The 23,569-nt window shown below is 34.9% G+C and overlaps 1 protein-coding gene across 1 annotated transcript in view; it reads left to right on the top strand.

Moving 5' to 3' along the window:
- Nucleotides 1-23,569, top strand: part of ABCB5 (ATP binding cassette subfamily B member 5) — a 79,016-nt gene that overhangs the window by 22,200 nt on the left and 33,247 nt on the right. Inside the window, exons 9-18 of the mRNA XM_036429217.1 lie at nt 184-297; nt 579-689; nt 2,746-2,871; nt 4,098-4,301; nt 7,704-7,874; nt 17,137-17,298; nt 18,835-18,972; nt 21,263-21,406; nt 22,288-22,392; nt 22,583-22,660. Of these exons, the coding sequence (XP_036285110.1) occupies nt 184-297; nt 579-689; nt 2,746-2,871; nt 4,098-4,301; nt 7,704-7,874; nt 17,137-17,298; nt 18,835-18,972; nt 21,263-21,406; nt 22,288-22,392; nt 22,583-22,660 (1,353 nt within the window). The remainder of the gene's footprint in view (nt 1-183; nt 298-578; nt 690-2,745; nt 2,872-4,097; nt 4,302-7,703; nt 7,875-17,136; nt 17,299-18,834; nt 18,973-21,262; nt 21,407-22,287; nt 22,393-22,582; nt 22,661-23,569) is intronic.

Here is a 23,569-nt window from a genome sequence, read left to right as displayed (position 1 = left end):
ATGGGACAATCAAAAGTTGTTCCACATTAGGAAAAGGCCAAATATACTTGGATTAACTTGATTCCTTTATATTTGACAGCAGCTTCCAGTCTCTCCTATATAATTTTAACCAACTGTATACTTTATTCTGTTGTCTCTCTTATATAACTGAGGAAAGATAAATATTATTTTTTTTTCTTTTAGGTTTTCTTTAGTGTAATTCATAGTAGTTATTGCATTGGAACAGCAGCCCCTAACTTTGAAACCTTTACCATAGCCCGAGGAGCTGCCTTTAATATTTTTCAGGTTATTGACAAGGTAAGACTTCTGATTGCTTTGGAATATAACTAGTATTGCTGCAATAAGGAAACAAAACAAAAAGGTGGGCAAAACTCATGTTGGGCAATTGACTATGGAAAGATTGCTTTAATTCTCCTACAAGGAGATTGTTTTATTAAAACCTTCATGTCTAATCAATGCCCTTCAAGCAAAAAGGAAAATATTATAAAAGACAATCATCTTTAAACTATACTGTAGTAAGTAGCAATTTGTCAACTTATTCCCTTGAAGATTTATAGCATTCTCTTTGTTTTTTCAAGGAACCTGCTATAGATAATTTCTCAACAACAGGTTATAAACCCACATGCATAGAAGGAACTGTGGAATTTAAAAATGTTTCTTTCAGTTATCCATCAAGACCATCTGTCAAGGTAGATTAAAATTAATTACAGAATTGTACAGTTTTCTTATATTATCACCAACTGGCTAAGATCTCCTCTTATAAAATAATCTGGGATCAGTTTGGCTAAAACTAGCCACTCTGTTCAGAGACTTTAAAAGAGAGATAGAGAGAAAGAGGAAAGAGGTGGTGGTGAGGAGGAAGGAAAGTAAAATCAGTAATGGACAGATAACCCTGGATGAGCTAATCACATTTTGCAGCCTCTTTTCTATACTCAGCTGACTAAAGCATTTTCAACTCCCTGGGATTTCTTCACTCTGTATTTGTGAGCACACCAAAATATCTTGGATTGATGATGCCACCTATTGGTGAACTCTGGATGTTATCCACCCAGCATAACTCATTTTAATCTAATTTCTAACCTGGGAGAATTATGCACAGGTTGTGCGTTTCACTTCTCCCTTTCCTAGGGCATTTACTGCATCAGCATTTGTGCCTCAGTTACTTCCCCTCTCACTTTTACACACACACAAACACACTCATGTATGCACACACAGCACAGTGTCTTCTGTCATTCAGCCTTTGACAAGTTCTTGAGAAAATATGTTTCTTCTATTGTCTTCCTCCTTTCATTTTATTGTGTATTTCCCCAAAAGAGTAGTTAAAGAATGTGAGGAGTAACTACTAACAAATACTTGTTTCATAGAAAAAGGACATGATTTTAAGTGAAATTAATAAAATTGCTCAGTATCAAACTATAGTAGTAATGCCTTTTAAAGTATGATATAAATGTCCCCTGTATAATTTGCATCAAAAAAGATCTACCTACTCCTGTTTCCTTATTTTTCTCTAAGTCTTTGATTGAAATTCTCTTTTCAAAGCTCTTTTTTTTTATTTATTGTTACTTAATTACCATTATTACAGGAGTACTGTCTTCCATTTTTCTTAACATAAATAGAGGATTAACTCCATTTTACAACTACGCTTGGGCTGTCTTCCTGGAAACAAGCACCAATTGTGCTATTATATTGCAGAGTAAAGTGCTCTCTGGGTTTTAAGCAACTGTTTTTGAAATGAACTTTTGAAATAGCTCTGTTCATTAAGCTGAAGAATTTTTAAAAAGAAAAAGTTCACTCATTTTACATAAAACACATATTCTTCTAGGGAAAGAACAGAAACCTACTCTAGAGTAAAAGTGCAGGTGGAGCAGGAGGTCCTCCCACTAGGGGTCCTGATTTCTCACCTCCTTTAAAGAATTTTTCTCCGCTTGGCCCTTTGAAGGTTTTATGTTTGGCTATTTAAAGGGTCTGTTTCTTTACAAATGGAGAGATCAAAGTGAGGGAATCCAAAGAAAGATTTCCATACTTGGGGCTAAATACATACAAATGCAAGCTAAGATAGGTGAGAATTTCTCAACAGGATTGCTCTTGTCATCTGGGAGGTTTCTCTCACTTTGCAGGTTCTTGGAACACTACCAGTAAATTCTGGTTTCAACCCCCCAGTTACTGAGAAAATTTTGAAGTGCTTCCCCTAAGCTGAAATGTCTCCATGGGATCCACCACTAGGAGAAGGAGGGTTTCTGTTGGTGGAATCTCATTCAGCGGAGTCCCTAAAAAGTTTCAACAGTTGTTTTACTTTTGAATTTATTTTGTAATAATGTTAAATATATTCTAAAAAAGAAATTACTTAAGTAGCTCACCAAGATATCTGATAAGATTTCATTCAGTTGTTGCAATTAAAAGTAAAATTTTCACTAACTTAGTAGTCATGAAATTCATATAAAGTATTTCAGCTGCAATATAGTTTGCTGTGGCTAGTTAATATTTAATAAGTACTCTTAATTTATATTTCTTCTTTATATAGAGAGATGATGATTCTTTTACTATTATTTTCCAAAATTATGTAGGTTATTATTATATATGTATGTATATATAATAGATATATACATAAACAAACAAAATCTAAATTTGTTTTTAAGAGCACTGAAGAATTTGTTTTATGTTAAATTATATTAAATTTCTGAAAATATGTAAACCATATTTTCATTTAACCTAGTTTTGTGGAATTTTCCCCATACATTCCAATAGATTCTGAAAGGCCTGAATCTCAAGATTAATTCTGGAGAGACAGTAGCCTTGGTTGGCCCCAATGGCAGTGGGAAGAGTACAGCAGTCCAACTTCTGCAGAGGTTATATGATCCCCAAGACGGCTTTGTAAGTGCACCTACAAATATGCAGAAGCTGCTCAGTGAGATTTGGAAATACCACCTATTACAAAGATCTTACAGCTATGTTAACTTTTAATTTTTAACAGTGGGGCTCCAAGAGAAGCAATATTGTTTTCTTTCCTATATATGCATTCATTCAATAAATATTTCTGAGCATTTACTATGTGCCAGTCACTGTTTTATGTCCTGGGAATACATTGGTAAACAAAGCACAAAAACCTCTACCTTCATCAATTTTACATCCTCATAAGTAGACAGACAATAAATAAAATAAGTTATATAGTAGGAATTAAATGCTGTAGAGAAAAACAGAATAGTAATTTGTAGTACCCAGAACTTAACAAGAATTTCAGTTTCTCAAAACATCCCAAAAGAATGACATCTGTAGAGAATATGCTCTCTCATTTTTTTCTGTCACCTATAATGTTGCACTTAATTTTCTTACCCTTGTACATGGCATAAAGAATGAGACTATGATAGTCACAGGACCATAATTTTTAATGCTTCTATTCAAATTTTCAACTATTCTTTTTAAAAGAAAATCTACTCTCTAATTGCCTGATTTCATTTAAATTTGATTTCTTAGTAAGTCTTCATTTAGAATCTTCAACACCCCACTCATGTACCCATGCTAATGCTGAATAAATTATTGGATAACCATTCCATATATAAAGCAGTTGTACAAAATACCAGAATTGGTGAGAAAGAGAGACTCTTTAAGTTATATTTATCAAACATTGGCTTCTGTCATTGGAATATGTTAGGGTAATAGGTAATGGTACTATCTCTGGAGAAGACAATTTACTATTATTTTGCAATAAATGGTGTGTTGAAGAGAAGTAAGGAAGGATATTTCTTAGGGGGGGGGGAATGAAAGATCACATCAGTCTTAAAATAACAAAACTGAAGTTACATGTATCTACACAATGACAGGGGATATATCTTTATAGTTCTAGTTTGTGGTTCTTAGAATAAAGATATTTAAATGATATCGCAAGATTTGAAGCAGATTTTTTAAATATTTTGTTTGTTCCTATCTATCAGAAAAAAGTCTCTTAACAATATAAATGCTATAAATATTTTATCAAAATATAGTCAGTCTTTGACTCCTGAAAAACTGTGCTTCTCAGCTTATGTTTTAGACTAGTAAAAAAGACTAAAAACAATTAAATAAAAGGCATCACCACATGATTCATTCCTTTGGATTGGCAGATCACAGTGGATGGGAATGACATCAGAACTTTAAATGTGCAGCATTATCGAGAACATATTGGAGTGGTCAGCCAAGAGCCTGTTTTGTTTGGGACTACCATTATTAACAATATTAAATATGGACGAGAAGGCGTGACTGATGAAGAGATTGAAAAAGCAGCAAAGGATGCAAATGCTTATGATTTTATAATGGAATTTCCCCATGTAAGTACACTATGTAGCCTATATTTTTAGCTTAGAGCTAAAGCACTATAATATTCCAAAATGAAATAAAAAAACAATAACTTCTACAGAGCAGAAAAATGTGATTAATTTTTTAGTTGTCCTAACATCTATAAATGAGAGAGCATGGTAACAACCAAAAAAAAATGCATCATTGAAATTTTAAAAATCATATTTGGTTCTAATTGGTTCTCACTGTAAATGAAAATATAAAATAAAGATTATGTGAGACAAAGCAGAGAAATGCTATCTCGAAAATGTTGATTTGCAAGGCCATCTTGTGGCTAAGAGTGGGATTGTCACACAAAATGTTCAGATTGGGTCTGTGATTAAGCAAAAGAATAACTAAGATTGTTTTTTAGAAGCACATAGAGCTAATATTAGACATGAAATATGAAATCATACTTGGAAATAGACATAAACTAATATCTTGGTATTAGGACATTTCTTAATGGAATGGGTATTTAGAAATGATTGCTGTAAACCATTTATTTACATTTTCTTTTTTTCCTTTTTTTTTTAAATATTGATTTTTATTTTTTTTTTTTACAGAGAGGAAGAGAGAGGGGTAGAGAGTTAGAAACATTGATGAGAGAGAATCATCAATCAGCTGCCTCTTGCACACCCTGTACTGGAGATGTGCCCGCAACCCAGGTACATGCCCTTGAACCCGGGACTTTTCAGTCCACAGGCCAATGCTCTATCCATTGAGCCAAACCGGTTTTGGCCATTTATTTACATTTTCAAAGTATTTGTTCATCGGTACCGCTGAAATTGTTGTGGGGAGTACCCTGTGAAATATGGAAGGATAATATTTGAAATTAAAATACAGGCAAAATTTCACCATTCCTGAAGGAAACAATAACAAAAAAGTTCATTTTAATGAGTATGCTTTACAAACTGCCTTCCATGAATCATTATAATTTTGTTCATTTTTTAATAAAATTTTTTGTTATGCTAGTAAATACCTCCTATCTCCATTCTTAGTATCATAATTAAGACAGAAAACTCATTAAAGATTTGAGGTCATTCTTTGCCTTATGGTTCAGGAAAACACAGATTTTCTTTCTTTGACCTTTTGAGACTTACAATGACTTCCTTTTCTCAAAACACCAGTCATCTTCAGTTTCTCACTTGGAATTAGGGAGCTTTCTGGTGCCTCTGAAATCATACCCTATAAGTTACTACTGTCTTTTACTAAAAGTCTCACAGCTATACAAAAATGTCCCTTGCTATAAATAAAATAGTAAATTTTAAAGATATAATCCAAAGAACAAATTAGAGATATTAGCTTATGATGATAGAAACTAAATTTCACAGCCATGTTAATCCTGAGAAATAAGGATAAGCACAATAATAAAAATTGCAAAAGAGGTTAATGCATATAGGTGAAATGTTTGAAAAAGTTATGCTCAAAATAAAACCACATTACTTTTGTGAAACTTCTGTGATATACATATATTTTTAGTTATTATATTAGGATTAACTAATACTTGCTAGCTTTTCCCAATAAATAACCCTAAGTCTGGCTAAAATAGGACAATTGTTTCTAAACAATGGATGAAAGGTAGCATAAAACTGTGATTCCTGAGAGAAAGGAAGCTCATGAAGAAAGTCTGTGATTTTGCAGCATTCTGCCTGGGAACAAGTTTCTGACCCCACTTCTGGGAAGTGGAATACAGACAGAGCTGAAAGACAGAATTTCAGAGCAGCTTAAGCAAAGATAGAGGAAATGAGAGAGCTGTGGAGCTGAGGTGGGGTCAGAGGTCCATGTAGATACCGCTGGGGAATCTTTGTCTGAGTATAAGACTTGTATCCAAGGCTTACCAGAGAGCAGGTGATACAAAGCTGAGAGGAGAATGGAGATGCTAAAAGTTGAGCAGGATCGTGGGGAAGTTGAAAACACAACCCAGCCAGAATGGAGAAATCACATTAACACCTTTTAAATACCTCAGGCATGTAGCTGAGACACCAATAAAAGCTACACCTTAGGAGTAAAGACCACACCTTAGAGTAAGGCTGACTCTAGACCTGCCCTGACAAATTCTAAAACCACACACGCCATGACAAGATCCCCAGAGTAGATATAACTTGGAGGTTGGGTCCTGCCAAGTTTTGAGACAACAGATTTACTCCCAACAAATCATAAAACCAAGATTATACAAGTTCAAGGTGCTAAGTCAATATTTGAATTACCTACTAGAATGATATCAACATTTTTTTCCACAAGAAAACAAATTCAGAGTCTCCAATATATGCACAGAATTGAGTACATCATAATTTAGTTTATGCACTTCAGAAAAGCTTTAAAATGAATGAGGCAAAAAGAAAAAAAGAAAAGATAAATCTGAAAGGATAAATAGACAAATCCACAATTTTAGCTGAAGTCTCTAATACTTGATAGAACAAATAGGCAAAAAGTAAGGATATATATAAAATATGCCCATAACAGAATTAATAATACAAATTCACAAATATTTGAATTTAAATAACCCACTTCTAAATAATCTGTAGCTCAAAGAGGAAATTTAAAGGAAAATTTAAAAAATCTTTTTATCTAAATAAAAATGAAAATGCAGTGAACCAATAGTTGTGGGATACAGTTAAGACACTGCCTTGGTAGAAACATAGCATTAAATATTTACTTTAGAAAATCTAAAATCTATAAACTATGTTTTTACCTTGAGAAATAGAATAAAAAGAGCAAGTCAAACCCCAAGCAAGCAGAAGGAGGGAAAAAAATAAAGATTAGAGTAGCAATTAGTAAAATAAAAAATGGAGAAACATTAGAAGGAATCATTAAAACCAAAATCTGGTACTTTGATAAGATTAATAAAATCAGTAAAACTATATCAGGACTGATGAAAAAACAATAAAAGAGTAACTACCAATCTTGCCAGATTAAATATGTATATACTCCAAAAAAGTAAAAGAAGACCTAAATTGAAAAAAGTTTTAAGGGGAAGTTTATTTTTGCAGTAAACTTATTCATACTCTTTTTCAGAATATCCAGGACAGAGATTGTGTGTAATGCATGAAATTGCTAAAAAAAACATTTTTAATAGTAGTTAAATATGTTTTTGTATTAGTGTTCTTTTAAAGATAGCAACATATTCTAAAAATTACCTAAAAACTTTGAAAATTCAAATTGTTAAAAATCCTTGATATATCATATGTTCTCATTTCTTTTATCCTTGGCCAGATTTTTCTTAGGTCCTGGCTTTACTCGACTTTTTAACTCGATAGCTGTTTATTTTTATAAAGAATAAACCAAAGGTCAAAACCAGCCAGACTGGTATTAAAACATAACTGTTTGTCATTTCCTTTTCTTATCATTTGATCATGCTATCCTCTGTTTCTATGCTCTTTCCTATTTTCCATTAGAAATTTAATACCTTAGTAGGGGAAAAAGGAACTCAAATGAGTGGAGGACAGAAACAGAGAATCGCGATTGCTCGAGCTTTAGTTCGAAACCCAAAGATACTGCTCTTAGATGAGGCTACCTCTGCCCTAGATACAGAAAGCGAATCCGTTGTTCAAACTGCACTGGAAAAGGTAAGTGAGCAGACATATTTCTGATTTTTATGTTCCTGATTCAGCATTATTTTTAAACACAAGAAAGTATAGTACCATAGCACATTATTCATTAAGTTTAGTTCACTCCTTAACATATGCATGCAGTTTGTTCACCCTTTTAAACATTTATGTGATGGTTATAGGAAATGATATGGAGAAGAGAAAAAGATGCTGTAATTGGTGCTAAATACATATTTGAGAATGATATCCAAGCAGTCATCCTATATAAATCTTCATTCCAATAGGTCTGCATTTCCACCTCCTCATAGTAACCCTACCTCTACTACCATCGTGGTTATAACTATGTTCACCTTTGCCTTTTCCATACACACCTATGGAATTCTCTTCTCTCACAACTTTTCTTCTTTAGGGCAGCCCTGGAGCATCATTTTAACTTAATTTCACCTCAAGTAGAGAAGGATGCAGTGTGATTTGACCTGCACTTGAACCATCCTATCCCTACAGCCCTGGGCCCTCAAACCTCCTACTGACCTGCTTACTGCAAGCTGCTGCACATGCTTTATGGCCACATGCAGTCATGACTCTTGACCAAATTGTTCTGCATCTGGAAGGGTGGTTAGTGAGGGATCTGGTAATTTTTCAATGGCCAAACCCTCTTTTTAATCATGGCCTCCAAACCCTTTAGAAAGCTTAATGTCACATTTTATTTTAACCTTATTTGAAAATGTACTGTGTTTTTTTCTCAAGAAAAGGATAAACTTTTTCTTTTTAAATATTGACTTTGTGGGAGCAGAAATGGTTGTTGGCAGCCAGAGTGCTCACTGCTTACTGAAAAATTTATTACTTAATCTTATCAACTTGCAAATTAGATTGTATATGTTTTTAACCCTTGTTTCCATCACATGGTGAGTATGTCACATGTTGTATGTGATATTTTTTATTTTCATAAAATGAACAACCGATAAGGAAATTCATATTTATGCGGACACTTTGCTAATTTGGTTCATTTGGGTGAAGAAGAAACAGTGATTCCCTCAAGGGCATGACTAATGCTTATTCATTTTTTATACTTATTATCTAGGACAGGGCTTTTATCTATAGAATGCACTCAAATTATGTTCAGAATTGTTGATGTTTCATTCCTTAGGGCTGAATGTACTAAAAAAGTGATTATATTTAACATAACTATCTCTTAAGTTACATAAGAGTTTTTTCCAGGCGTATTGAGGTATAGTTACCATAGGTATATAAGATTTTTTAAAACATATTATAATAGGCCCTAGAATTATTTAAAGGTTAAATATCTCCATTGTCTTTTCATCCAGTATATTAATCACTTCAGGCAATCAAAACTTGTTTAAACTTTAGCCCTGGCCAGTGTTCTAAGTAGTTGCAGGGGTCTTCAAAGTACGGCCCGTGGGCCACACGTGGCCCGCAGAGGAGTCTGATCCGGCCCGCCAGGTTTTTTGGGCAGTGAGCGCAGCCGAGGTGTTACAGTAGGAATTAGTAGTTCATATAGTCCGGCCCTCCAGCTCTCTGAGGGACCGTGATCTGGCCCCCACTTTAAAAAGTTTGAGGACCCCTGATAGAGCATCAGCCTTTGAGTCAAAGGGCCATGGGTTCAGTTCCGGCACAAGGGCGCATGCCTGGGTTGCAGGTTTCACCGCCAGCCCTGGTCGGGGTGTGTGGGAGGCAACCAATTGATGTGTCTCACATCAATGTTTCTCTCTGTTTCTCTCTCCTTCTCTCCCTCCTACTCTCTCTAAAAGTCAATGGAAAAAAATATATTCTGGTGAGGATTTTTTTTTTAAAGCAACTTGTTTAAACTTTAAAAATAAATAATTGCTTGGCAACATGATAAACTAATACGCAATTTTTTTTCCTTCCTGGTTAAAATGAAATCTACATTATAAGTAAAAAGAGAACAATGCCAAATATTTGTAAACTATGATCCCAATTACATAAAATAATTGTATACGTGAAAAAAAAATGAAAGCAACATATATGAAAGTAATAACAGTTGTGTGGCAGAATTATGGGTTTTTTTTTAAGATTTTAAAAAAATTCATTGCTATTACTGTTTTTTAGTTTATAAAGCATGGTATTAAATCAACATTGTAGAGATGTATACATGTGAAACTGCTTTAATCAGTATTTGTTCTTTTGTGGCATAAGGGTAAATGGTAATAAATGGGGTGATGTAGCACAGTAAATTGGATTAATTATATATGCCTCAATTTATTGGAAAATGACTCCTGGCAAAGAGAAAAGTTAAAATGTAGGTAAGTTAAAATACCCCTTCTTACTGATGCATCTCTCCATGCCCAGCCTTCACATATTCCTCCCAACCCTTTCTCTCCATTGCCACATTAACTTCCTTTTATATTAAGTTCGAAAACCAGTAAAACTAATCTGTAGTGGCTTTTAAAAATTATATTATTAGTTTCCTGGAGCAGAAGATGGGTTTTGATTAAAAAGGGACTTGATCTCACTAGGATTATTACAATATCTAATTCCCTGCTTCAGCCCAAAACCACTTCAGTCTTTTCTCAGCACAGGACCACGTAATGCTATTAATGTGTAAATTTGATCATGACATGCCTCTGCTTCAAATCATCCAGTGACTTCTTATCTCACTCTAAATAAAAACCTAACTCCTTTCAGTAAGTTTTTTTGGAATTAGGTACCAAACTCCTTCTGGAAATTCACATCCCTCCACTCTCCCCCACATTGGATGCTCCTTAAAGATGTCATAGCACTTTTCGTCAGTTAACATACTGTGTATGTATGTATGTATGTATGTATGTATGTATCTATGTATTTTGTAGTCTTTCTTTTCCCACTGGAATGTGAACTTTCTGATTGCAAAGGCTTTGCTTGCTTGATTAACTGTAGTGTCCCCAGCACCAGAACCATGACTGGCCTTAGTAGACAGGTAATAGATACTTGTTGAAAGGATTTTGTATGAGTATGATACAGAATAGTTCCAAGACCTGAAGTACCCTTTTCTGGATTTCTTAATTGCCCAAAACTAGTTTTTATTCATTAGTCTTGTTCAAGAAGAGAATCTAGGGCCCATGGATAAAGGTTAATGCCACAGGCTATGTGGTTCCACTTTGCTACTGGTTTGGACCTGGCGTGCCAATGCAGCAAGCTTCCAGGCTGTCCCACTGTGAGGAGGCACAGCATGGACATCTCCAGGTTACTAGGGAAGCAGAGGAAGCCCACACTGGTTTTAGAATAAGACCTGTAAAAGCTCTTTGAAATGTTAGAAGTTGAATGCAAATCTAAGGAATAATTATTATTAAAAGAAGGTCAACTATCCCACATCAATGGAGAATCTTTAAAAAGGCCCTTTACTAATTATGAGGGAAATGTTTCCACCACTGTTTATTCTTAGAAGAGATAGAACTGCTCCTATTGCAACCTTTTTGGGCTTTTCTTTATCATCACTGTTCTTTCCCACTATAATGCATTCGGTTGGTGTTCCTCCAAGAGCCTTTATATTTATACTACCTGGATAACTGAACAACAAGAAAATTGGTATATTACAGTAAGCGGTGGGTTTCTTTCTTAAATTAAGCACCAAGAAATGGTTATCCAAAGTTGAAGCTAGCTTGATTATTGTGCACACATGCGTGCACACACAACACACACACACACACACACACACACACATATATTTTGGTGTCTCTACCATATGTAAATTACACATCTTGCTATCTAGGATATTGAGGATTTTTAATATATTTTTTTCTTTTAACCATTTGTGGCAACACTATAATAATTGGGAACAGAAAGGGGATTTCTGCAAGGGAATTTCCTTGGCTGGAATTTAGCCAGAAAAGCAAAAGTAACAAAGAAACTACCTCATTCCCAAAGCATCATGGCATATTTTATAAGTCTGCTTAACCAAGCTCACATTTGTAAGGCTTGGTGTTAAGTTATAGGCCACTAACTTCTTTTAGAGTAGGGCTTCTTCCCTCTTAATACATCAGTTCCCCATTGAGACACTTTAGAAAAATCTTCAAATGCACTTATACACAGAGATTTACAAATAATATTGAAGGGTTCATAGATTCCCTGGAGCCATTCATATATCTTTATTTTAGGTTTAATAAAGAAATAAATGGATAATAATAGCTAAGAATCCATTGATCCCAGTCAGTGTGGCTCAGTGGTTGAGCATTGATCTATGAACCAGGAGGTGACAGTTTGATTCTGAGTCAGGGTACATGCCCAGGTTGTGGGCTTGATCCCCAGTAGGGGGAATAATGGGAGTAGCCGATTAATGATGCTCTTTCTTTCATCATTGATGTTTCTACCTCCCTCTCCTTCTCCTTTCCTCTCTGAGATCAATAAAAATATATTTTATGAAAATAACCCAATGATTAAGAACACTTATTCTCCTGCTTCACTAATGTACACACTGAAGTACATTTGGGCAATAGTGAAGTCAGAACCTGGACCCAGACTGTCAGCCTTCATTCACATAGCCACCATGCTGTCCTGCATCAAAATTATACATTTGCCAAAGGACTGAAGCAAAATCCGAATTTAGATCACTGTTCAAAACTAGCCTCTTATTAAATATTAGAGGCCTGGTGAATGAAATTCATCCATGGGGAGTGGGGAGGTGTCTCTCAGCCCAGCCTGCACCCTCTCCAATCTGGGACCCTTCGAGAGATGGCCCAACTGCCCATTTAGGCCCGATCCCATCAGGCAATCTGACATCCCTCTCACAATCCAGGACTGCTGACTCCCAACTGTTCGCCTGCCTGCCTTTCTGATTTCCCCTAATCATTTCTACCTGCCAGCCTGACCACTCCCTAACCACTCCCCTGCCATCCTGATTGATGCCTAACTGCTCCCCTGTCAGCCTGGTTATCCCTAACTTCCCTCCCCTACAGGCTTAATCACCCCCCAACTGCCCTCCCTTGCAGACCTGGTCCCTCTCAACTGCCCTTCCCTGCTGGCTATCTTGTGGCAACCATTTTCTGTCCACATGGGAGCAGCCATATTTGACCACATGGGGACAGCCATCTTGTGTGTTGGAGTGATGGTCAATTTGCATATTATGCTTTTATTAGATAGGACTAGTGACCTAGTGCAGAGATTCATGCACATTAAAAGGAAATTAATTAGAAGAAATATTTTAATAGTGTATTTGCCCTTTATAATAGAAGTGTCAGAAATGAAAGAAAATTAGTAAAATGTATATGAAAGTAATATATAAGTTGATTAATAAATAAACAATAACAACAAAGACATGATATATAAACAACATTGATAAAAATAATGACTGATAAATTGACTAAACTTATTCTAATATCTTTCTGTAGCACATTAAGGAGCAAAAAGAGAAAACCTGCAATAAAAACAGTTCAAACTAGTATGTCTAAGGTTATTTATTACAACATCAATCATTTTTAACTTGACCATTTTACAACCTCTTAAATCTCAAAGACATGATAAGATCTGCCTGTATGAAAAAAATAGAATCTAATAAAAAAAAAGAGTGATGGGTAATTTTTAAAGAACAAATTTAATTTATATACATGATTCCCCTGTTCAGAAACCTCAATAAATTCTATTATTTTCAATAGTTTCAAAAAAGGTTTTCTTTACTTATAGATTTAGAATACAAGAGTTTGGAATACTCATCTGCCTCATCTAGAATATATACTGTGCCGAAACTGGTTTGGCTCAGTGGATAGAGCGTCGGTCTGCAGACTGAAGGGTCCCAGGTTCGATTCTGGTCAAGGGCATGTACCTTGGTTGCGGGCACATCCCCTGTGGGGGTGTGCAAGAGATGGCTGATCAATGTTTCTTGAACACTATCCCTCTCCCTTCCTCTCTGTAAAAAATCAATAAAATACATACTAAAAAAAAAAAAAAAAAAAAAAAAAAAGAAGAATATATACTTCAATGGAGAGGCCTTTTTAGAGAATAGAGAACACCATACCAGATTTTAGTACCAGTCCTTCCAGTGACTAGCTGAAGGCTTGAGCAAGCCTCTTAATTTTTCTGAGCTCTAATTTCTTTCTCTGTAATAGATACGAATAAAAATAAGAACAACAGTAAACAGTAATATATAAGTACTGTAGTATCAATAATATTAGCTATCAGTTCTTAAGTACCCAGAACATTTTTAGTGTGCCTGTAATATGCCAAAAGTATCAGATATTGTGCTAAGCATTTACAAAGCTATAGTACCTCAAGATTAACAAGTCAATCTTGTAGAGGAATAATAAAGCTAAAAGACCTAGATTAGTAGATATGAAAGGCTATTTTAAATCTATGAAAGCTAAGACAATGTAGTATCCTATATAATAAAAGCCAAATATGCGAATTGACAGAACGGTGGAAGACTGGTGGAACAACTGGTCGCTGTGACTACCAGGGGGCACACTGACCACCGGGGGGCAGATGCTCAATGCAAGAGCTTCCTCCAGCCTACAGGCCTCAGGCCAGCCAAGGCAGGTGCTAGCAGGGACCCCCCAATCACCCTGCCAGTCGCTGTGCAGAGGGAGGTGACCAGTGGGGGGAGAGGGGGTTGCGACCAGGGGGCGGAGCCAGCTGGCTAGCGGGAGGTTACAGGGGAGCCTTCATGGGTGTGGGCGCCAGCAGTGACCCCACACACACAAAATCGCCCTGCTGGTTGGCCAACAGATCAACCCTGATTGCCACCCAGGCCTAGGGACCCTATCCATACATGAATTTCTCACATTGGGCCTCTAATTAGTGTAATAACAAACCACATAGAACAGTATACAGAATACAAAAACAGACACAAATAATGGTCACCTGAATTAATGACAAAGTCAGCTCTGCAGAGTAACAGAGAAAGGATGGTCTTTTTTAAAAAAAAAAAAAAATGCTGATGGGACAACGGTTAACATTAGTCCCTTTATCTGCAGGGGATATGTTCCAAGATCCCTAGTGTATGCCTGAAACTGCAGATAGTACTGAGCCCTATATACACATGCCAGACATTAATATATATGCTTTTTCTGATATATACATACTTACGATAGAGTTTAATTTATACTAGGCACAGTAAGAGATTAATAACAATGACTAATAGAGTTTAATTTATACTAGGCACAGTAAGAGATTAATAACAATGACTAATAATAGAACAGTTACAACAATGTACTGTAATAAAAGTCATATGAATGCAGTCTCTCTAAATGTTTTATGAATTGTTTATTTCTGGAATTTTCCACTTAATATATTTAGACCACAGTTGACTCAGGATAACTGAAACTGTAAAAAGTGAAACCTTCAATAAGGAGTACCACTGTACAGGGAAAATGTACACTGATTCCTACTTGACATCACATACAATTCATTTCCAATGAAGTATAGATCTAAATATGAAACACAAATTATAAAGATTGTAAGATAATAGATAGAAAAACACCCACATGACATTGGAGTAAAGATTTCTTAAATAGAACACAAAAAATCATAAACTGATCACTAAAATTTTTTTAATTATATTCATCAAAAACACCATTAAGAAAGTGAAAAGACAACCATTTAGAGGGAAAAACATAAGTGTAAAACACAGAACTTGACAGAGTACTCATGTATAGAATATATAAACAATCCTGAAAACTGATGAGAAAAAGACAGTTCCTATAGAAAAAAATGAGCAAAAATCTACAATTTGCAGGAGAGAATATCCAAATTGTCAATAACCAACTAAAAAGTAGTTCAACTTTATCAGTCAAAAGGGAAATGTAAATAAAAGCCACAATATGATAGCATTTGTCTACCAAAACTCTCCTGCACTTTTGAAGGTTTATAAATTGGGACAACCACTTTAAAAAAGCTGTTTGGCAGAACCTTAAAAAGCTAAGCATATGACTCATTAATTCTTCTAGGTATATAACTAGTAGAATGGGTACATATGTTCACCAAATAAACATGTATAAGAACCTATTTATTATGGGGGGAAATCTAAAACTACCCAAATGCTCATCAGCATAGTATGGGTAAATAAATTGTGGTATATTTGCACAATAGAATTCAGCAATAAGAATGAAAGATTCGCCAAAACCGGTTTGGTTCAGTGGTAGAGCGTCGGTCTGTGGACTGAAAGGTCCCGGGTTCGATTCCGGTCAAGGGCATGTATCTTGGTTGCTGGCACATCCCCAGTAGGGGGTATGCAAGAGGCAGCTGGTCGATGTTACTCTCCCATCGATGTTTCTGGCTCTCTATCTCTCTTTCTTCCTCTCTGTAAAAAAATCAATAAAATATATATTTAAAAAAATGAAAAATTCACAATTCTATAGAAGAAACAAAATAGATGAATCTCAAAAACATAATGTTAAACAAAAGTACCTAGTCATATAACCTTCTATGACTGGGTGTTTTTGATTAACATTATGTTTCCATTTATATAAAATAACAAAACAAAAAAACCACACACACACACTAATCTATGCTGTTAGAAGTCAGGATCGTGGTTGCCATTGGTGTGTGTGAACTGGACAACAGTGATTGGAAGAGAGCCTGAGAGAGTCTCAGCTGATCTGTTTCCTAATCTGGGTACTGTACATCTGGATTTATTCAGTTTTCAAAGTGCATTGATCTGTACCCTTAGTGTACTTTTCCATATGTATATGATACTTGTAAAAAAATTAAAAACATATGTACCTACCTCATTAAGAAATATCTCCATTCTAGAGATGAAGAAAATGAGAAATAGTGAGTTTAAGTTACTTAATTATTTTTTAAATTTTGTTAAAATGTATTTTTATTGATTTCAGAGAGGAAGGGAGAGGGAGGGAGAGATAGAAACATCAATGATGAGAGAGAATCATTGATCAGCTGCTTCCTGCACAGCCTGCATAGGAGATCAAGCCCACAACCTGGCAGCATGTGCCCTGACCCGGCATTGAACTGGTCAACTCTTGGGGCATGGGTTGATGGTCAATTTCCTAAGCCACATTCGTCAGGCTACTTAGTTATTTTTAGTTACTAATAACCAGAGAGCTGTTAGGTGACTCAGATTAAAGGGTTTTTAGTTTCCTTTCTAGTTCTAAAATACCGTGGTTTTATAAATCCACCAATTTGGAATCTAATTAACTTTATGACTTCCTTCTTATTTTAATTTTCATTGGCCTTGCTAATGTATCAGTGTTTCCAAATGCCAATATCCAAAGTAACATTCTCTGACATTTAAAATATATGACAAGTAGTTTTCTTGAATAGCGAAGAGTTTGTTATTCTATTAATTTTATATTGTTTCTGTATTTCTTGTTTTTAGGCAAGCAAAGGTCGGACTACAATTGTGGTGGCACATCGACTTTCCACTATTCGAACTGCAGATCTGATTGTGGCCATAAAAGATGGGATGGTGGTAGAAAAAGGAACACATGCAGAACTAATGGCAAAACAAAGTTTATATTATTCACTTGCAATGTCACAGGTAATGTTTACATGATATAATGTTATGTTATCAGGGTGTTTTTTTTTTTTAACCAGAATCCCAACTCTGCAATTTAATAATTTTAGGACCTTGACTAAGTTATTTAAATTTTTTTTGGCCTGTTTTCTAATCTCTACTAGGGAAAATAATAGTAACATATTCATGAATTCTTGTGAATACTAAATTGATTTATTCATATACAGTGCTTTGAATTATTATTGACATAAATTTTACTATATTATTATTACCAGCATTAGCATTATCCAGTGAAACTTTTCAGAAAAGTTCAAACCATGGAGATTCGTGATGTAGTTATTTGTCTTAAACATGCATGATTATTTGCAGACATATTCATTTAGTGAGTTTCCACATGAAAATGAGATAAAACAGATAGAGATACCAAAACTTATTTTGTCTAGCAGCCTTCTCAGGAAAAGAAGTTGTCTTTGTCCTGTTAGAGAACCTCCTTAGAAAAATTTATTATTAGAAGAGGTCAGAATGTTACTTTAAACTTGTCACAAAGTACATAACTCCCAAAAAAAAGCCAAATAAAAGATTTCTTTCTTATAACAGAAATTTATAGGGGAGGAAAGAAAGGGATAGCACAAAGGAATGTCTGATTAAAGATGTTAGGATAGTATAGGACTGGTTAAAGTTCACTGTACTTTGAAATGACTGATTAACAGTTGTTAAGCTTGTCAAAGAATCAGTGTCCCTGGGAAGCCTTTCATGTGTATATTCTCCTTTGTACCTAAATCTACCTATGTCTTTCATCTCCACTCCCCACCCTGATCTGGGCCACAATCACCCTGACTAGGCTCCTCATTTCTGTCTCACTCCCTTCCTCTTCTCTGTTCTCAGGGAAGCCAAATTTATTTACTCACACCACTCAGATGAGCAGACAATACCTAGCTCCTTTATTTCATGAAAGCTGGTCTCGTTTCTCTGAGTAGCAAGAAAAACTAGACTTAGAGCGTTCTGGTTTAGAACTTCATCCTGTCCTATGATTTAAACAGTTCCATTGATATTTTTGGAACTCCTTATTGTTTATGAACTGGCCTCACCACTTTTGATTTTTAACCAGTTTGGAACGGGCAGCAGTGGCTGGCCCGGAAAGTATTATTCTCCTGAGATCTTCCTCAGGCTCAGGACCAGCCTCACATTTAAGTGCCTAGCTACATGTTAGAAAATTATCTTTAAATCAGCTCTCCCACTAAGCTCCTTAACCTAAGATCTGCCCCTGCTGATGGAATAATTGTTTTGGATTAAGGCATTGTTTTCTCCAGTTAATTATACAGATCTTTAGGGAGAGACAGGGTGTGTGGGGAAGGCACAGTAAGTCATTGTCACTCACTAACATTTTAGTATAAGTTGGACTTGCTCTTTATGAAGCCTGAAAACTTCAGCAAGACCTGCTGAATAAGAATATACTACTTTCAATAACAGAGGCAATAGTGTTTAAAGGGATGGTTAATAAAGTTTCTTTGAATTTTTAAGGCCTTAGTCTAATGGTAACCTGTATGTTCGTCATTTAAGGATATTAAAAAAGCTGGTGAGCAGATGGAATCAGTGGCATATTCTGAAAAAAATACCAGTTCAGCTCCTCTGTGCTCCATGAATACCATCAAGTCACACTTTACTGACAAGTCTGAGGAATCTACTCAGCATAAAGAGGTAATGTTCAACTATCAACAAGTTTACCCCATGTTCTCCAATGAATTTTTATTTAATCCTTACAATATTTAGGATGCATCTATGATAAAATGTTACTATAGCACTAAACTTATAAAACATAACTCTTTCCCAAACTTTAGTATCACCAGTACGTTGTGAAGAAAGAGGCCCTCAAATAAGCTGGCACTTTTGTCAGAAGCCATTGTGCAAACAAGACATCTCATGAGAATGTTACATTATTCTTTCTTTCCTATGAGGCAAACTGTGTTTAAAACAGTGGCTCAGGAATTGTGGTACAGATACTACCAGTGATGTTCAAAATTAATTTGGGTCATATAAAAACCCAGATCCACCCCACTACCAGGACAGATAGGCCCCAGCATGTACAGGATCTAGTCCTCTAATCCCAGAGCACAACCAGAGAGAGTGAGGAAAATGTTCAGAGTATGCATTGAGGCATGTTTAGAGAAGACAGGCTGAAATGAGTGAGGTAAATTGGAAATTGAAGAGAGTAGTCCTAAGTGGTATGAGATATAAAGAGGGTTACAGCAGGGTGATCTGGACTAGGAGAGAGCCTGGGGGTAGGAATGGGGAAGCAAGCATGAGAACAAGTACTCCTTGCCCAAGTGAACAAAGCTGTGTGCAGAAGGGTGCAGGCATCAGTGATCTGGCTGAAGCACAGGCCCATGCTGTCTAGTCCTTACACCTTCACTGGCCAAGCGAAGAGCTGGAGAAAGCACGTGGTATTCAAACGCATGAGAAAACAGGCACTGAGCTCTTAGAAAACTGTAGGCAGAACAATGAAGAAAAGAGTTCACCCTGCAGGAGTGTTCTCGGATAGCCGCCAGAAAGAGCAGGAAGAAAAAGTGGAAGTATTCTATTTTCAGGTTCTGAAATGACATATATTAGTTGAAGATAGACTGTGATGTTAATGGCAGTCAAAGTAAATTTCAGAGCAAAAATATTAGTTTGTCAAGAACTGAAGAGAGAAATAGATAAATTTGCAATTATATTCAGAAATTTCAACACCCCTCTCTTAAATATTGATGGAACAAATAAACAATAGTTCAATAAAGATAGAAATAGCATTATTAGTACTGTCAACCGACCTGACCTAATAAACATTTATAAAAGTCTAGACTTATCAATAGAATACACATTCTTTTCAAATGCATTTGAAACATTCACCAATATAGGCCATATTCTGGACCATAACACAAGTCTCAATAAACTTAAAAATTCAGGTAATTCAAAGTATATTACCTGACCAAAATAGAATTAAAAAAAAAAAATCAAGAACAGAAAGTAGATATGTTCTTTGGAAGTTAAGTAACTCAGTTTCAAATAATGGATCAAAGAAGAAATCAAAAGAGAAATTCAGAAGTGTTTTTAACTGAACAAAATGAAAATGTCAAATGAAGCACAAAAGGATGCTAAAAGATGTATACTACTAAATACCTAGATAGTATATTAAAAAAATCTCAAATTAGTATACTAATAAACTTCCCCTTAAAAAACTAAAAGGAAAAGAATAACTATTGTACAAAGAGGAAAAATCAATGAATTCCAAAGCTGGTTCTTTGAGAACATCAATAAACTGAAAAACCACTGGACTAAATGAGCAAGTAAAACTTAGAAAGAAGACACAAATTACCAATATTAAGAATTAGAGTGATGACATCAACACATAAATTACGAATATTAAAATAATAATAAAACAATCATATGAAAACATTTCTGCCAACAAATACTACAACTCTGATGGAATGGGCAAACTCTTTGAATACCAAAGCCTACTAAAAAAAAAAAAATGTAATAGCTTGAATAATATTATATCTTTTCAAATGAAATTAAATTTGTAGTTAAAACCTTTTTTTATAAAGAAAACTCCATCCCCAGGTGGCTTTACTAGTGAATTATACCAAACAGAAAATTGAAGAGAAAGGAATTCCTATTTCTGAGAATAACATTTCATACAGGCTAATAGAAGTAAAGAAAAATTTACATGTTATTTCCTCTGTGAGTCTTAGCTATCAAAACATGTGGGTTGATTAGTACTTTTTAATGGTAGCAACTGAGTGAAATGCCAAAAGGAGAAGTTGCACAAATAGTCACTTTTAAGCATGATTCCAGTAATATGGGCAGTGAAATCTTTCTAAGAAAAATTATTTCTACTGATTCATCTATTGTATTTGATATTTTACATTATCAGTCTATTTAAGATGTCTAACTTCTCTAGGTTCCATTATGCTCTCAAACTGGGGTTTTAACCAAAGTATTTTATTTATAGACAGATCTCCCTGAAGTTTCACTATTAAAAATTTTAAAATTAAACAAGTCTGAATGGCTTTCTGTGGTTCTGGGGACATTGGCTTCTGTTCTAAATGGGACTGTTCATCCAATATTTTCCATCATCTTTGCAAAAATCATAACTGTAAGTAAAACTAATTTGCTAATAGTTTCAACTATTATAAACAAAGTGTGGCCTGAGAGAACCAACCTGTTGTACGCTGATTCAGCAAGAGGAAATTTGGGGTTCCCTCTACTGTGGGATCCATGACAGAAAGGTTAACTAATGCTCTCAGGGAACAAACCAGCCACTATTGTGAAGATTTTGGCTGGGACTTGTTGATTGGGCAATCAGTAAATAAATTGCTTTGTGTTCTAATTTTGACTCCAGTGCTGTATCAGCATTCCAAAGCATTGAAGCAATAAAATAGACAAATACGACTGCTCTTCTTTCAACTGTTCAGAACAATGGCCATTTTTTTTTTATTAACAGCTAAGTCAAGGAGAGGAAAAAGGAGTTTTAGATTGTGCTGAGGGACCTAGGAAAGTTGATGGACTCAAGGATTTTACCAGAGCTATGTTAAGTTTTCAGTCTCTCAGATTTGCACAGTTATGCCTTATCAACATAGATGCCAATATGTACATATATATTATAATTACCAATTTTAGGAACAGTTTCTAAGGACATGTGCAAAGTTCTCATATTGCAGGTAGTACTCTAAATAGAAGAATACTAAGAAATCTGACTTATTGGAAATAATTCAAACTGATAGTTTCTTTGATAATATACTGTGAAAATAATAACAGGTAAAGGACTCATTTGTCTGATTTTATAAATGCGTAGCTTAAGTGAGAGAATTAACAGCAAATTATACTTTTATCCCATTTAATAAACATAGAGGATAAAACAATGGTACATTTTATTATGTTGAAATTCATTTTTAAAATCCTGATGAATAGACATTTTAGTTTTTTCTCTCGTATTTTTTTCAATCACCTGATTTTTAAAAATCTATTCTTTTTCAGATGTTTGAAAAAGATGATAAAACCACATTAAAGCATGACGCAGAAATTTATTCCATGGTATTTATCATTTTGGGTGTTATTTGCCTTGTCACTTATTTCATTCAGGTAAGATTTCAATGAATTAAACAAGCTTTAATGAGATTACTTATTTACGTTATCTTATCTATTTGAGATAAAAATAATAGCTAAGTGCAATAACTAAATAAAATATAAATAAGCAAATATAGTAACTATTATAAAGAAATAAGAAAGAGTTAAGAATAAATGTTTTTCTTGTTTTCTTCTTGTTTTCCAGGGATTCTTTTATGGCAGAGCAGGAGAAATTTTGACCATGAGATTAAGGCACCTGGCATTTAAAACCATGTTATATCAGGTCAGTGTTTAGTTGATTTTTTTTTTCTTATTTTATTTAAAATGTGCTTTTAACTATCCTAGCTTTGGATAATTCTTCAAATCAATTTCTTGATATAGCCTTTCTTTTGCTCATTTAAAAACATGCTTTTTGTGTTCCAAGAGGCATCTGATGTCAGAATTCTTATAGTGTATTTCTGTAAGAGGAGCAAGTTCAAAATTGTATTCAAAAGTACAACTTATAGAAAGCAAGGTTTAGAGTCTGCTCCTCATTCCTTGCATATTTCTTAACAAATCTTTATTTAATGTATAATGTAGTATTCTAGGATCAGAATGGAAACTCAAATTAAAACTGAAAAGGAAAGTTAAGAGCTACAATACCTTGAATAACATATGTGAAAAGGAGTTAATTCCCCTTGTTCTCACCCATGTGCACAGCTTTTTTTTCACTTCATACTTTTTTTATTTTTAAATCTTTATTGTTGAGATTACAGATGTACCCCTTTTCTCTCCCATTGCCCCCCTCCACCGAGTGTCTACCTTGCCCCAAGCCTTCATGACCTTTTGTCTCTGTCCATGGTAATGCTTATATGCATAAACTAAACAAACAAGGAATCTAATGAACAAAATAAACTGATGAATAAATAGAACCAGAGGCATGGAAACAAACACTTCATATTTCTTAAAGCAGCCAATCTCTCCTTCCTTAGAGGAGTTCTGAATTCAGATAACATCAGTCTAGTTGGCAGATCGGCCTACTGAACACTGGTGATCAATCACACATGTGAAAAAAATAAAACTAGGTGGATTAAGTAATAATCTTGAGAAGTGAGTCTTGGGGGCAAATGATAGGAATGTCTGTTTGGCACCTCAAAAACTCTTTCAGGAGACTGAGGTGTATTGGGTTACCCTGAAAGCAGTAATCACTGGG

This window comes from Pipistrellus kuhlii, unplaced genomic scaffold, assembly GCF_014108245.1.
Source record: "Pipistrellus kuhlii isolate mPipKuh1 unplaced genomic scaffold, mPipKuh1.p scaffold_m20_p_10, whole genome shotgun sequence".
Classification (NCBI taxonomy): Eukaryota; Metazoa; Chordata; class Mammalia; order Chiroptera; family Vespertilionidae; genus Pipistrellus; species Pipistrellus kuhlii.
The sequence above is the reverse complement of the archived record's forward strand: the minus strand, read 5'-3'. Positions and strand labels throughout refer to the sequence as shown.